The sequence below is a fragment of the Xyrauchen texanus genome, chromosome 6 (genome assembly GCF_025860055.1).
Source record: "Xyrauchen texanus isolate HMW12.3.18 chromosome 6, RBS_HiC_50CHRs, whole genome shotgun sequence".
Classification (NCBI taxonomy): Eukaryota; Metazoa; Chordata; class Actinopteri; order Cypriniformes; family Catostomidae; genus Xyrauchen; species Xyrauchen texanus.
Window position 1 is genome coordinate 41,694,292 of NC_068281.1, and position 16,088 is coordinate 41,710,379.

Genomic DNA, 16,088 nt, shown 5'->3' on the forward strand with positions numbered 1-16,088 from the left:
GTTTGGAGAATACAAACATAAATTAAAAAATCACGTTTTCCCCATTACTTTTTGAAGGTTAAGTATAATGCACATACATGTACATGAATTTTTTAATAGTCGATGCCAGTGTCTAGAGGGATTGATGGCTGATTTAAAGGAATAGTTCATCCAAAAATTGAAATTTTCTCATGATTTACTCACCCTCATGCCATCCCAGATGCGTTTGACTTTCTTTCTTCTGCAGAACACAAATTAAGATTTTTAGAAATTATCTCAGCTCTGTAGGTCCATACAATGCAAGTGAATGCTGGGAAGAACTTTGAAGCTTTAAAAAGCACAAAGGCGCCACAAAAGTACTCCAGATGTGAAAAAGATCAATACTGAAGTCCTTTTTTACTATACATTCTATTCCCTGCCCAGTAGGTGGTGATATGCACTAAGAATGTATATGGCCAAAAGCCAAAGAAGAATGTGAATGTGAAAGTGTAGATAGTAAAAAAAAGGACTTACAATATGACTTGCTATACATACATTTTAATTTTATGACTTTTATCACACCACAGGACAGTGATAATGAATGTGTAATGACAGAAATGTGATTAAAAATGGGGAAGAACCTAACCTAAATAATTAACCTAAAATCTCAGACATGTTATGCTTCAAATACCCCAAAATATATTCAATTATAAATGACATATATATATAAAAACTATATGTAATAATTATAATATTTTTTATATATTAAATATTAATATTTGTAATATTAAATATCATTATAATTCATCTACAGTATTTACAATTCATATTTAATATTTAACAGTTTCACAAATAATTTCTGATACTAAATAAACCTTTTAACCTTTAAAAAGTTATTGGAATAAATTCTAAAATATTAAACAATCTTGTAAAAAAAAAAAAATGTTGGCCAGGTCAGCACAATGGCCAAAATCAGCAGATTAATTGGCCTGACCGATATATATCATCTATCTTTGTTAGGTGTCTTGCTAATGGTTGTTTTCTGACTCTGTCATCACAGGTGCGTAAAGAGTACAACAAGTGTTTCCGGCAGTCTCAGTGTTGTGGCGGTCTGCCGTCTGACGGACCCCACAGCGTTAACAAAGCCTCAGCGTCCAGATCCACGGCTCGATATTCGTCCGCTACACAGGTACAGCTTGTGCCTCTCATATCCTCCCATAAGAAATACCACACTACCCTGCCAAAGGGTTCTATGTCCTTTGAAATGAGTTGAGTTGTCACATATGAAATGTGTTCTTATTAAAAGCACTTTTCACACTGCATTTCAATTTTGAGGCGGCAGCATAATATCCTGCCCTTGAGAAGCTGTTCTCTGTATAGTTTTAAAAGAAGCTTTCACAGCTGAGGACATGATCTCTTTGGGACAATTCTGCAATTCTAATCCTAGGGAAATTATAAGTCTTGCTTAAAGGGACAGTTCACCCAAAATGTTTAATTCTCTTATCATTTACTCACACTTATCCCATCCTAGATGTGTATGACTTTCTTTTTTCTGCAGAACACAAATTAAGATTTTTAGAAAAATATCTCAGCTCTGTATGTCAATACAATGCAAGTGAATGGTGACCAAAAATGTGAAGCTCCAAACATCACATAAGGCAGCATAAAAGTCATCCATAAGACTCCAGTGGTTAAATCCATGTCTTCAGAAGCAATATAATATGTGTGGGTGAGAAACGGATCACTTTCACATTCTTCTTCTTGTGTTTTTGGTGATTCACATTCTTCGTGCATATCACCCCCTACTGGGCAAGGAGAAGAATTTATAGCAAAAAAAGACTTTAAAAAAATCTGTTTCTCACCCACACTCATCATATCACTTCTGAAGATATAGATTAAAACACTGGAGTCTTATGGATTACTTTTATGCTGCCTTTACTTGATTTTTGGAATGTAAATATTTTGGTACCCATTCACTTGCATTTTATGGACCGACAGAGCTGAGATATTCTTCTAAAAATCATAATGTGTGTTCTGCAGAAAGTAGAAAGTCATACACATCTAGGATGGCACGAGGGTGAGTAAAGATGAGAGAATTTTCATTTTCGGGTGGATTATCCCTTCAAGGTTGCCTTTGCGTTATGTTGCTCTGGTTGATTATTTCTTAATTCTTGATTTGTAAGCACAACTGTTACAGGTAATCAAATAACAAAGCAAATCCTTACATTTATGTTTTAGTAGTTTTACATAGCACACAATGAAAGCTTATCATGAAACCTCCTGTGTTTATGATTTCGTTCCTTTACTAGAACATATTATAAATTTCTAGTTGTATGAGTGCAGTCGTTTAGAAATATTTCCTGTGTATTGAAGATTTAATTAATGCTGTTTTCTATTGTCGCAAATTGCTTGTTGCATGTGCCGTGTGGAATCTTAACAAGCTGCAACAGATGTAATCTTTCCAATGTGTTGTGTTGTGTGTTTAGACATCGTCTATTCCACATGTGTCGGTAATGATCGAGTCTGCTAACACTGAGACTTTAAAGCTTCTAATTGTGTTACAAAGCTGTTTGTCGGTGCTGCATGAATATTAGGCGCATTAATCAGCGAGCGTGTGTTTCCCGCTGCAGAGTCGCATCAGGAGGATGTGGAACGATACGGTGAGGAAACAGTCAGAGTCTTCCTTCATCTCCGGAGACATCAACAGCACTTCCACACTAAACCAAGGTGATGGCTCAAACCTACACAAACATTCATCCGTGCGGATCTGTGTGCCAGCTTGTTCTCGGATACAACACTGTAGATTTTGAGTTTGTTTTATTACACATCAGCTCAAATCTACTATATTTATAATTAGGTGAAATTCACTCAGTTATGCTAATTCCTCATGCCTTCATCAGCGTTTTAAATTAGACAGATGCTCTTTGCATCCCGTTGTGAATAATAACATACACGGCTTGAATTCAGATGTTTTCAGCAGGCCTATTCTATTCCTTTTTTTTTGCACAATTTGCACCCAACATTTATCAATGTTAGCTTGCAACCTGACTCGTTCCAATCTGTACTCAAATTGATTTTTAACAAAAACTTTTTAAGACCCACTAAACTGTGCACCGACACTACCCATAATCCTGAAGAGCAATCCGCCAATCAGAGAACTACACTACCCATAATCCTGAAGAGCAATCCGCCAATCAGAGAACTACACTACCCATAATCTTGACGAGCAATCCGCCAATCAGAGAACTACACTACCCATAATCCTGAAGAGCAATCCGCCAATCAGAGAACTACACTACCCATAATCCTGAAGAGCAATCCGCCAATCAGAGAACTACACTACCCATAATCCTGACGAGCAATCCGCCAATCAGAGAACTACACTACCCATAATCCTGAAGAGCAATCCGCCAATCAGAGAACTACACTACCCATAATCCTGAAGAGCAATCTGCCAATCAGAGAACTACACTACCCATAATCCTGAAGCGCAATCCGCCAATCAGAGAAGTCGCTGTTAACATGGCTTCAAAAATCGCGTCAAGAGAGCTCATCATAGACCGCCAACTCCCATGATGCATTGCAAATGATGTAATCGAGTCGTAAACACTCTCAAACAACTTAAATAGTTGAATATTTTGCAATAAAATTTCAATAGGTGGTATTTTATACTTGGGGTTTTCTTTAACTTCACGCAATGTCAGATCCCAGGGGTTGACTTTTATTAAAACTAACAAGTTTAAACTTTTTCTTGCAGTTATGTAAAGGTAGTAACATTAAAACTGAAATGGAAACATTTTAATAATTTATTTTCTGTACTTTTCAAATGTCTCTATGTGTAGATTTGACTGTTTTAGCCTTGTCACGGATCTAGACTTTTAATATTAAGATATAAATGTGATTATAAAAGTACATTTTATTTAAACATTCAATGTTTAATACTTTAAAACTAAAATAATGAAACATTGCAACATTTAGTGTGAAAATTATGTCTATAACAAAAAAAAAATATTACGACATTTTTTGTCCCATAGTTGTCCTTTACACCTCAAAAATAAAATAAAAGAAATAATAATTGTTGTGTTTATGATCAATAAAACATTAGCTATAAAATTAGCCTTAGCAAGACAAAAGGAGTCTGTAATTGTACATCAAACTGGTAAAAACGTCATTTCCACCAAAGAGTTCTATGAATCCCATTACAGAATTTGAGATGTGCTGGAAATGACAAAGTTGTGGGAATTTTTATGACCGAATTTGAAGAAACTCCCACTGTACTGTTGTTTTTTGATTTGCTTGTCATCTACAACATTCATGAGATGAGTCGTTCAACCACTCATAAAATAATTGAAATACACAATCTTGTACCTTCAGTCTTTTGATCATTTTTATATGCTGTTTTGCTTAATGTAATGTATGTTAATCCGGGAGTGGGCAATCAGTGTTGCACTGTGAAGTCACTCCATTTAATTAATGCCAATTCGTCATATACACTCACCTAAAGGATTATTAGGAACACCATACTAATACTGTGTTTGACCCCCTTTCGCCTTCAGAACTGCCTTAATTCTACGTGGCATTGATTCAACAAGGTGCTGAAAGCATTCTTTAGAAATGTTGGCCCATATTGATAGGATAGCATCTTGCAGTTGATGGAGATTTGTGGGATGCACATCCAGGGCACGAAGCTCCCATTCCACCACATCCCAAAGATGCTCTATTGGGTTGAGATCTGGTGACTGTGGGGGCCATTTTAGTACAGTGAACTCATTGTCATGTTCAAGAAACCAATTTGAAATGATTCGAGCTTTGTGACATGGTGCATTATCCTGCTGGAAGTAGCCATCAGAGGATGGGTACATGGTGGCCATAAAGGGATGGACATGGTCAGAAACAGTGCTCAGGTAGGCCGTGGCATTTAAACGATGCCCAATTGGCACTAAGGGGCCTAAAGTGTGCCAAGAAAACATCCCCCACACCATTACACCACCACCACCAGCCTGCACAGTGGTAACAAGGCATGATGGATCCATGTTCTCATTCTGTTTATGCCAAATTCTGACTCTACCATCTGAATGTCTCAACAGAAATCGAGACTCATCAGACCAGGCAACATTTTTCCAGTCTTCAACTGTCCAATTTTGGTGAGCTCTTGCAAATTGTAGCCTCTTTTTCCTATTTGTAGTGGAGATGAGTGGTACCCGGTGGGGTCTTCTGCTGTTGTAGCCCATCCGCCTCAAGGTTGTGCGTGTTGTGGCTTCACAAATGCTTTGCTGCATACCTCGGTTGTAACGAGTGGTTATTTCAGGCAAAGTTGCTCTTCTATCAGCTTGAATCAGTCGGCCCATTCTCCTCTGACCTCTAGCATCAACAAGGCATTTTCGCCCACAGGACTGCCGCATACTGGATGTTTTTCCCTTTTCACACCATTCTTTGTAAACCCTAGAAATGGTTGTGCGTGAAAATCCCAGTAATTGAGCAGATTGTGAAATACTCAGACCGGCCTGTCTGGCACCAAAAACCATGCCACGCTCAAAATTGCTTAAATCACCTTTCTTTCCCATTCTGACATTCAGTTTGGAGTTCAGGAGATTGTCTTGACCAGGATCACACCCCTAAATGCATTGAAGCAACTGCCATGTGATTGGTTGATTAGATAATTGCATTAATGAGAAATTGAACAGGTGTTCCTAATAATCCTTTAGGTGAGTGTACAGTATTATGGAATACCAATTTGGCCCAGTGCTAAATTATATCATTGGTGATTATCCTAGCAGTGTTTCTTGTAAGGCACTTGTAACTCTGTCATTTATTTCTGGCCAAAGGAATGTCTTTGTCATGTGCTTATGGTTCATTTATACACAATGATCCATATAAAGTACTCTGAGGAAAGATTCTCAAACATATGTTTTATGAAACTTGAAATGGTTTAAATCATCACGATCGCCTGTAGAGACAAAACCAATTCTTCCTCAAGTCTGTGTGAAGTCCTGTGGTCTTTTCCTTGGTTGCACAGCAAACAGACTGTGTTTTAAAAATGTTTTGATGAATTATTTAGACCGGGCAAGAGTGTTGCAGATGAGAGTATGATGTTCAACTCTTACTGACCTTGACAAGCCTTCAGACATATGTGTGTCGGGCGAGAGTGTGTGTTTGAGTCATACTAACCTCCGAAAACACTTACCTAGGTACAACTCGGGAAAAGTTTGCACTGCTCTGATGCGCACTTCAGTACGCTGGGATTTGGGAATGAGTGTTTATGTAATAGTTTAAGAACAAGCATTCTTTGAAGCGCTCAAGTGTCTGATATTCTGAAAATATTTTGCTGTATTTCGGCTGGAGACGGGTTGCAAAGAACAAGTATGTCAAAGCACGTTGTAATCAGAGACATTGTTATCTGAAAGTTTCGAATATTAGTACTAGTGAAAGATACATTTTTTTTCACTACTGTCCAAATAAAGCATTGGGCTGGAGGGGTCCCCTACACATATCTGAAGTGTGACCGGTCAACATCACATCTATGAGCTGGTTCCTTAAATCAATCGGCTTTAAAGACTTAAGAATCAGCCTCAACACGAGTTATCGATATGAATCAGTCACTGATTGATGGTGTTGCTTAGTAACGGATTACATGTAATCTGCATTACAATACCAGATTACAAAAATCAAGTTTTCATACTTGTTCAGTCAGTTTTACCGAATCCTCGCTTGTCCATATTACTAAACAAATGCACTGAACCAAGTGAACTTCATTTATCGGGGTTGTTTCAATGAACAAAAAGTGTCTTGTTAGCTTTACTTAATCCAATTGTATTTGGACTACTTTAGTTATTTTTCAGCGCTTTTCGCAGCACTTTTTTAAGACCTTGCATTGTTTTATTTATGGTCGATCAAATGTAATCCGACTTGAACTCTAAAATAATCCGTTAAAAGCTCCTGAAATACACAGGCGTGTCCTAAAATGACCTTTCCTGCACTGTATTCTTTGTTATGTTTTCCTCTCTCGTTCATGACCACCCCTCTGATACCTCTCCTCTATTTATTCAACAGGAATGACCGGCAACTATCTCCTAACTAACCCTCTCCTCCGACCTCACGACACTAACAACCCCTATAACAACCTTCTCGCTGAAACCATCGTCTGCAACACCCCTTCACCTCCGGCTTTCCACTCCCCAGGTGTTGCACGGCCTCCTCTCGTTCTCTGCCTGCCATTTGGGAATGTAAAGGGAGGGTGTGGGTTGGATAAAAGCAGGCTTTTTCACAGCACTTTTTACACAGGACTGTAATTTTGCTGAGAATCTGTTATGGAATCACAAACGGCCATGTGGTGGTTTTGCTGTCTTCTTTTCATCTAAGGTTTTTTTCCCCTTTCAAAAGATTCGTTTTCCTTTACACAAAGCTGCATGAGTCTTTTGCTTTTTCTTCTTTTTCTGTAAGTCATTAGTTCACACCCTCTAATTCTCATTTATTTTACAACATGTGTTCCGAATGACATATGCGGCGAGGTGGGCTGTTATTTTTTTCCATTTCCCGCCTTATATTATTCACCAGACAGGTTCTGTCAGTGTTGATTATATACTTTACCCTTCCATCAAAATAAATAGCAACAAACAGGTTTAACATTTAACGTACTTTTCCCATCAGCCCCCGAGTCTGTATCGCCAGTCACTAGATAGGCATCAAATCCCTAATGGTTTGGTGATAAAGTGAGGTGGGGGAAAATAAAATAAAAGACGCAGCACTGAAATGGTGGCTTTTAGAGGAACCTGGCATTCGCGCTTGACGCCTCGCATTGGCATAAATGGAAATTGGTCTTTGCATTTACATTGTAAACAGGCTTTTGAGAGAAATAGAAAAAGTCACATCCATCTGCCTGCATTCCCATCATGCCGTTTGTCAGTGGTAGACAGTGAGCTAATCATCGTACTGATAGAAAGCGCAGAGCGTAAACGTTCAGTTCCTCGCGAGAGGTTACCGCAAGGCTACGCATGAGAACAGTGCAATTCCTGCAGCTGACAGTTACTGCTGCCTCTGACAGCACAACGCTTCAGAAACAAATGGACTGTCTTCTAAAATGTCTTCAAATACATGCTAAAAAGTATTCAGACCAAAATAAATGGGGAAAAAATGCAAATTCACTAAGAAATTTCTTGTTGGAACTTCACTGAGAGAAGCACGTCAGAGGCAACGGACTCTTGTTTTCTGGGGCGAGTAAAACAATTTTTGAGACGTTTTTATTTAAAGGGATATTTTGCCCAAAAATGAAAATTCTCTCATCATTTACTCACCCTCATGTCATCCCAGATGTGCATGACTTACTTTCTATTGCTGAACACAAACTGAAAGATTTTTAGAAGAATATTTCAGCTCTGTAGGTCCATACAATGCAAGTTAATATTTGTCAGAACTTTGAAGCACCAAAAAGCACATAAAGAAAACATTAAATTAATTCAGACGACTCCAGTGGTTAAATCCACATCTTCAGAAGCGATATAATAGTTATGGATGAGAAACAGATCAATATTTAAATCCTTTTTCACTCTAAATCTCCACTTTCACTTTCAGATGTAAAAGTGAAAGTGGAGATTTAGAGTAAAAAATTACTTCAATATTGTTCTGATGAAAATCGTCACTTGTTCTCTGCAGAGGAAAGAAAGTCATACACATCTGGGATGGCATGAGAGTGAGTAAATGATGAGAGAATATTTATTTTTTGGGTGAACTATCCCATTAAAAATATTGTATATGCAAATTGATTGCTAAATTGTATTCATTATACAAAACCAGCCAAACGTTTGGACTTGTGTTTATTACTAGATAACGCCTAATAGAACGCCTTTTGGAATATTAGTAAAGTCTTATAAAATATGAAATAACACATGTGGATTGTGCAGTGAAAAAATAAAAAAATAAAAAAAGAATAAATATATATATATATCCTCTGTCTAGATCAGGGGTTTTCAAACTTTATTTTATATCAGGGACCCCAAATTTGATGATCCCTTTACAAAGGACCCTCTTCCCAACATAACAAGGAGTACATATATTTGATGTACTATATACAGAACCATTAATACTGTTAGCGTGATATTATAAAGACAACATTTTACCTCCAAAATGAAATTATTGTCTTTTATTTGTTATTGTACAAAAGCCAATACCAAAAACTGTATTATTATCTGGAAAATATTTACTGTACTTTGTATTAAGTTCACAGGGTCTCTTTTGCACTACCCAATATTTGAATATTACAGAACATTAATATTATTATTAATGCTTTTCAAAATAATTAGCATTCTAAATCAGTTTTACAGAATTATTTTCATTGATTTCAACAAAAATTAAATAAATTGTTGAGGAATTCACACATAGGTACGATTTATATTTATTAAAAAACATATCAGCATAAGCTTTAAGATTGAAACCTTTTTAAGATCACAAGAATCGAATTCAGTAAAGTGTGTCCAAACGTTTAATTGGTAACATACAGTACATTTCAATCATTTTTGACTGTTAAATCAAAACCAGATTGTGATGTTTCTGGTCTCTGACCTACTAATGGAAATCATCTTTTGCTTTTAACCACAAATGCTCTCACGATTCTAAAACAACCAACCTGATATTCATCATATTATTCATCATGTACTCAATTCTAAATATTTATATCACATTATGTCGACATTCTGAGGCACTTGGAGTGTAAAACAGAAGTCCACATTAGGACAAAATTTACAAATCTGCGTTCAGTAGACTAAACAGACTGTAATTTAATACATTATTCACATAGATCCTGTTTTATAAAAAAACAAGGTATTTCATACATTAACAGTTTTGTGGTAGAGCATGAAAATTGACATCTACGATAAAATTAATTGAATTTTCAGTGTCATCACTGCATTTGGGAACGTAAATGCTTGAAAATACAAAAAACTGCCAATGATTTCAGTGCTGTTTACATGCCATTCCATTAGCACAGCCATGCGGATAAGAGTTACCACATGAAAAATAAGTAAGCTAGTCTCATCTCAACTTTACTCAAGACTTGATTGCATGGTGCTTGAAAAAAGGCATGAACAAATGAAAAACGTTTGTATGCATCAGATATTTGACTCTGTTATATACTGTCATACCATCCTGCCCAACGTCAGGCTCTCGATGCATCTGCACAGCTAGCTTCAACCACCAAAATACAATTTCAGCGAGACCTCCTGCTCTTTCCGTTCCATTAATACAAATACCAGCAGCAGAACAAACAAAAGCTATGCTCAATGTAAGCATGCCTGCACTTTGAGTGCATGAAGTATTGCGCCGTTTTGAATTTGACCGTGAGACTGAAGAATCAAAGATCTGCTCTGGCCTTTCTCCCAGACTTCCTCCTTTCCAGCGTGTCCAATAGTATTCCGCCTGCATCTGTCGTTGCGTCTCTCCAGACAATACCTGCCTGGATTAAACTCACTGGCCATGCATAAACAAATGCAAATAATCTTGGCTGAGACGATGTTTCACGGTTGCTTGCCTCTCTGTCCCTCTCTGCTCTGGTTCAAGTCTTTGATGTCTGTTTCTGCTTTCTCTTTGTGCTCCACAAAAGAGACTCTCCTTATCTCACAGCCAAACACAGATATGTTTTCCATTCTTGTCAGCGTTCAGACTCCAGAACTTTACATCCATCCAGTGCACTGCATGAAACAGAGTGACATTACATTTATGATTTCCCCCTTTTGAGTTTTTTCTCCACCTCCGTTTTATATTTGTTTTTACATTTTCTGTCATCTTGATTTTTTTATGGCTAATAAAAGCAACTGTTGATAATGCTGTTTCGTACTGCTATGACTTGAGATGTTTATCGGTTCATATGAGCGTAAACAGAAATGAGTTGTTGAAGATTGCTTGGGTGCTGAGCCCCGTTACACCTGCCACATCCTGAATTCAGTCTTCTGATGGATTTGCTCATTAATGAAGTGAACTCACACATCAGTTAGAAAGGAAGCGCTAATGACATTGATTAAAAAACGCTGTTCCTTGAATCTCCTTTGCATTTCGCCTTCAGCACTTTCTACCAATAGGGTACAAAAAGGGTCTAAACTCTTGTAAATTAAGTACATTTTCTTTTCTTTTTCAATACATGAACAAAATAAAGGTGCTTAACCTTTAGAACATGTTGATTGTCAATTTCAGGAGGTCAAACTAAATATTACACTGCTTTATTTCCTATTTATTTTCAAATTCTATTCAATCAGCCTTGCTTATTTTGGGCATGTCTAAATTCAATTTAAAATCCTGATTTAAGTGATTTTGTTGTTTCAGCAAAATATATTAAATAATATATTGCTGACTCTGACTCTTAGACCGATATATCGGCCAGGCTGATTAATCAGAAGATATTTGGCCATTTTTGTTAAATGACTGAATACATTTTTTTTAACAATTTCTCTTTAGTGAGAAAAGCATCCTGACTCTTATTGTTTAAATATACAATATAATATTTTATGAAATCTTAGTTATGATAAACCGATATATCGGCCAGGCTGATTAATCAGAAGATATTTGGCCATTTTTGTTAAATGACTGAATACATTTTTTTTAACAATTTCTCTTTAGTGAGAAAAGCATCCTGACTCTTATTGTTTAAATATACAATATAATATTTTATGAAATCTTAGTTATGATAAACCGATGTATCGGCCAGGCTGATTAATCAGAAGATATTTGGCCATTTTTGTTAAATGACTGAATAAATTTTTTTTTAACAATTTCTCTTTAGTGAGAAAAGCATCCTGACTCTTATTGTTTAAATATACAATATAATATTTTATGAAATCTTAGTTATGATAGACCAATATATCGGCCAGGCAGATTATTCAGAAGATATTTGGCCATTTTTGCAAAATGACTGAATAAAGTTTTTTTTAACAATTTCTCTTTAGAGTGAAAAGTATCATGACACTCATATTTTTATATATATAATCTATTATTTTATTAGTTTTTAGTAGTGCTAGACCGATATATATCGGCCAGGTTTTTTGCTATTTTTTATTAAAACAATTTCTCTTTAATCATTAATTACAATTTTAATTCAATGAATTGAATATCACTTCGACAGATTATGTCAAAATTCCGACATTGTATGATTTAAAAGTTGAGAAAGTCATGACCACGCAACAGGCCAAAATTAGGTGATTTTAACATTGTATGTCTATTTTATGTTAGATACTGTATCATCTACCATATCTGATCAGTTCTCTACAGTGTTGGAGTCAAGTCTCTAGATCTTTATTCCAAGTCGATTCTCAAGTCCTCAATGCTCAATCTGAGTCCTAGTCCAAATCAACAATATCGTGTCCGAGTCAAATCCCAATTTACTTTGTACAAGTCTGACTTATGAGTCCATGTTATAAGGCATGTGGATGTAACGTTTAAGGTGTCTGGCTAGCTAGCAAAAGTTATTGTATTGGCTGAATGACTTTAAAGTTGCTGTATACAATTCTAGCCATTCTGTAACTTCAAAGAGCTGAGCCATTGGATTAGCCACGCCCTCTCTTTCCAAAAACCCTTCACTAAACAAGTTAACGGTTGTAACAAGTCCTCTCCTCCAATGCTAGAGTCCGAGTCTGAGTCATTAATGTTCAATTCCAAGATGAATCACGAGTCATGAATATTGCGACTTGAGCTGGACTCGAGTGTGAGACCTGAAATGGAGTATTACAACACAAAATGCATGGGATTTATGGCTATAATGCTTTTTAAGAAAAAGGTACTGGGACATCAAATTGTATTCTATTTGTGGAAAGTGCCATTCACATTTTATTAAGAACAATCATATCATGGACACTTAGTTACTGCCGATTAATTTTTGAGCCAATACAACAGTGGATATTTTTATCATCTCGTATTTAAGGCCATGAAAATAGCCTTTATAAGCCTGGCTTTGTTTGCAAAATGATTGCATATTTCTCTATTCATATTTGTACTGGTTTATTTAAATTGTGAGTGAATTGAAACACATGACGTGGATCTTGATGAACGGACTGAATTCAGGCCCCTGTAATTTGTAAGCTTTCTTTTTTGGTGATTTCTCACTTTTCTGTCATTGCTGTGATTTTAAAAGGCGTTGTTTCACTCTTTTTCTTTTCGCACATGGGCAGTTCTCAGGTCAGCTAGTCTGAGCAGACACACATGATGTGAGTGTTTGCACCCTGCCTGCTGTCTGTGCTCTGTGTGCCTGGCCGTCTGTGTGCTCCATTCACATGCTTTATTTCTGTTGTGTTCTGTGCAAACGTTTGCAGCACATTTTAAGTTGTCGTTTTATTGCATTTTTGCTGTTGCATTTGCCATTTTATTTACAATAACAGCTTGTGTTTACTTCATTGTGAATGTCTATCTGAGTGTGTTAGTGCAAGAAGCTGTTTGGCTGCCTTTTACCATTTTTTGTTATCATTGCTATACTGTTACGGACATAAATTTCACAAAATTACCATTTTTTTTTTTTTTTAAGTGACCAAAGCATTCTGACTCTTATATTTGATATATTTTTACAATATTTTATTGGTTCTTAGTAGTGATAGACCAATATATCGACCAGGAAGATTAATCAGATGATATTTGGACATTTCTGCAAAATGATTGAAGACTTTATTTATCCAAATACAAAATAAAGCACAACATAAATGAACAGAACAAAAAATTATCCCTTTTAACACCCATTATTTCTTTGTGAGAAAAGCATCTTGGCTCTTATATTTTAATATATAATATACTATTTTATTAGATCTTAGATGTGATAGACCGATATATCGGCCAGGCCGATGTTGTTTGGCCAGTTTGATATTATCAACACTTACCATGTAATGAGCTTGACAAGAAATTTTGTCCATAACAGTAACAAATACCCAATATTTATTGTCTGTCATATTATATAGGCTCTTCTTTGCTATGTTCATCATTGTTGTGGTACTGAACGTTTCATTTGTCATTTCAGGCCAGCACTCAAGGACTAACAGCCGTGATGTCAGCACCATGGACACACTCCCTCTCAACGGCAACTTCAACAACAGTTACTCACTGCGTGAGGATGATTACGAAGACCCCGCATTGCATTGCCCGGCCGAGTGTACTTTAGGCCTGGATGACGCTGCCTTTGAAAAGATGATCATCTCTGAATTGGTTCACAACAATCTGAGGCCTCGCGGGCCAACACGGAACCCAAGCAGTGCAAAATGCGAGCAAGGCTCCAATCGCAGCCGAGAAAGAGAACCGGCGCCGCAGCAGACCCGCGTTAGCATCGACGGGGGTGTCGGGAACAGCAGCGGGAGCGAAGATGACGCCATAGTCGCTGATGCCGACACCTCCGCCTTGCCTCCATCCAATAGCCATCCGGCGCTGGAGCTTCTTCTCCTTAACCCGAACCACCGGGAGGCCCTTGATGTCCCGCTTTTGCCCCAACGAACTCATTCGCTCCTTTATTGCGCTCAAAGGGCTTCTCGACGGACAGCCAGGCTGCAGGATGACAGCAGAGAGGCGGAAGAAGAGGAAGAGAGGGCAGGAGAGGAAGAAAACACCCCCTCGCAAAATAACAGGGATTCGGTGTATACAAGCATGCCCAATCTCAGAGACTCTTCCCCCTCGTCTGACCCTGCCAGCGGTGAGGATGATGGGTCCCCTTGCCCATCCAACGGCAGCGAACCTGAGGAACTCTGCCACAAGAGCTTGCCCGACCTGGGTGACGGGACCCAACCACTTTCCTACTATCAGATTAGCCGACGGGGCACCAGCGAGGGCTGTATGGGGCCCGGGCTCCCTGACGGCTGCCTCCCACTTGAGGACGAGGCCGAAAGGTCTGGACAGATGCAGCTAATCACCAGCCTTTGAGCAGACAATGTTCCCTTCCATCCGTTTTCTTCTGTTGCTTCTCCAACTCTCTCCACTCAACTGTAAACAAGGGTCGCGAGTGACTCGTCAATGGTACAATGACTTTTTTTGTAACATGATTCACAATCTGTAAAACTCTGTTGTGCGAGTGCTGATGGAAGTGTCTGTTTTAAGACTGGCATCATCCACATCTGCCAAAAGCTTTGTACAATATACTGTAAAAAAAAATAACTAAACATGCCAATGTCTGATTTATGTAGAACTTTGAAAACTCGCCTGGCCAGTTTGTAGGTGAAGCTTCCCGTCTTGGAAATACAGGGGTTCTCTAATACAGAGCAAAGGGTTGATCTGAAACAGATGAGAAGAACTGAGAAGAAAAAAAAAGATAAAATCAAAAAGAAAGAACCACTATTCCAGACTCAGGCCTTATATTTGCACATATTACTGTTGTACGAATGACAGCTGAAGAAAATATATTTTGCAGTACCACGAGTGTAAAGAAAAAAAAAGAGTCAAGCAAAAGGAATTATGACCATTTTAGAAAATTTTCAGACAGATTTTAGGGAAGTTGTTGCACGTTTTTCTGTTGAAATGTGGGCGATTTTCCATCTACTTCCTATGTTGTAGAAACATTTATGAAATAAGCCAGTTCAACCCATAATCACATCTTCACTTGTAAACGGTGCATTCATTTATGGATTTTGCCATTAAAATTGTGTTTGCCAATGTATTTGTACAAAAAGAAGCTTCCTTATTTTTTTCAGCTGAACAAAAGCTGTATCTTGCACAAATTTGGAGTGAATTGGACTTGTACGTAATTTATTTTGCTTAAAAAAATGCTTGACAGTATTTGTCAGGGATCAAAAATATTAATATGTGTCAACACGATGTCTTGAGAACATATCTCAGTAGTTGACACAAAATAATTTATTAGATGAAGTATGACATATGGAATAAAAGGGTTGAAACGGACGTGTGAGTGATGTAACACTGTTGATATTCATTTCAATCTTTTCTAAGAGCCCATTGTCATACGCTGTTGTAAATTCAACTCTTGTTTGATATTAAATAAATGTGATGAATTTTTCTTGTTTGCAAATATATCGCCCTCAATCAGTGCAGCATCAAACTAAAAAAAATATTTCTTGGTTGTTGATGTATTGGGAATATTTGGGAATTAGCATTCAAAACCCATTTTACTTCAGTGATATGGCATATTACAGAGTGAAACGTGATTAGAGTAAAAAAAAAAGAAGCATCTT

The 16,088-nt window shown here is 37.3% G+C and overlaps 1 protein-coding gene across 5 annotated transcripts in view; it reads left to right on the forward strand.

Annotated features, from left to right (window-relative positions):
- Positions 1–15,292, forward strand: part of LOC127645174 (adhesion G protein-coupled receptor L2-like) — a 145,984-nt gene extending 130,692 nt beyond the window's left edge. For 2 of the 5 annotated variants that reach the window (XM_052128692.1, XM_052128693.1), the window contains 3 exons: positions 1,019–1,147; positions 2,589–2,685; positions 13,937–15,292. In XM_052128692.1, coding sequence (XP_051984652.1) covers positions 1,019–1,147; positions 2,589–2,685; positions 13,937–14,826 — 1,116 coding nt within the window. In that variant the 3' untranslated portion in view covers positions 14,827–15,292. Of the gene's footprint in view, positions 1–1,018; positions 1,148–2,588; positions 2,686–7,008; positions 7,138–13,103; positions 13,140–13,936 lie in introns of all 5 variants that reach the window. The other 3 variants (XM_052128694.1, XM_052128691.1, XM_052128695.1) reach the window with 3 other exon arrangements.
- The last annotated feature ends 796 nt before the right edge of the window (positions 15,293–16,088 follow it).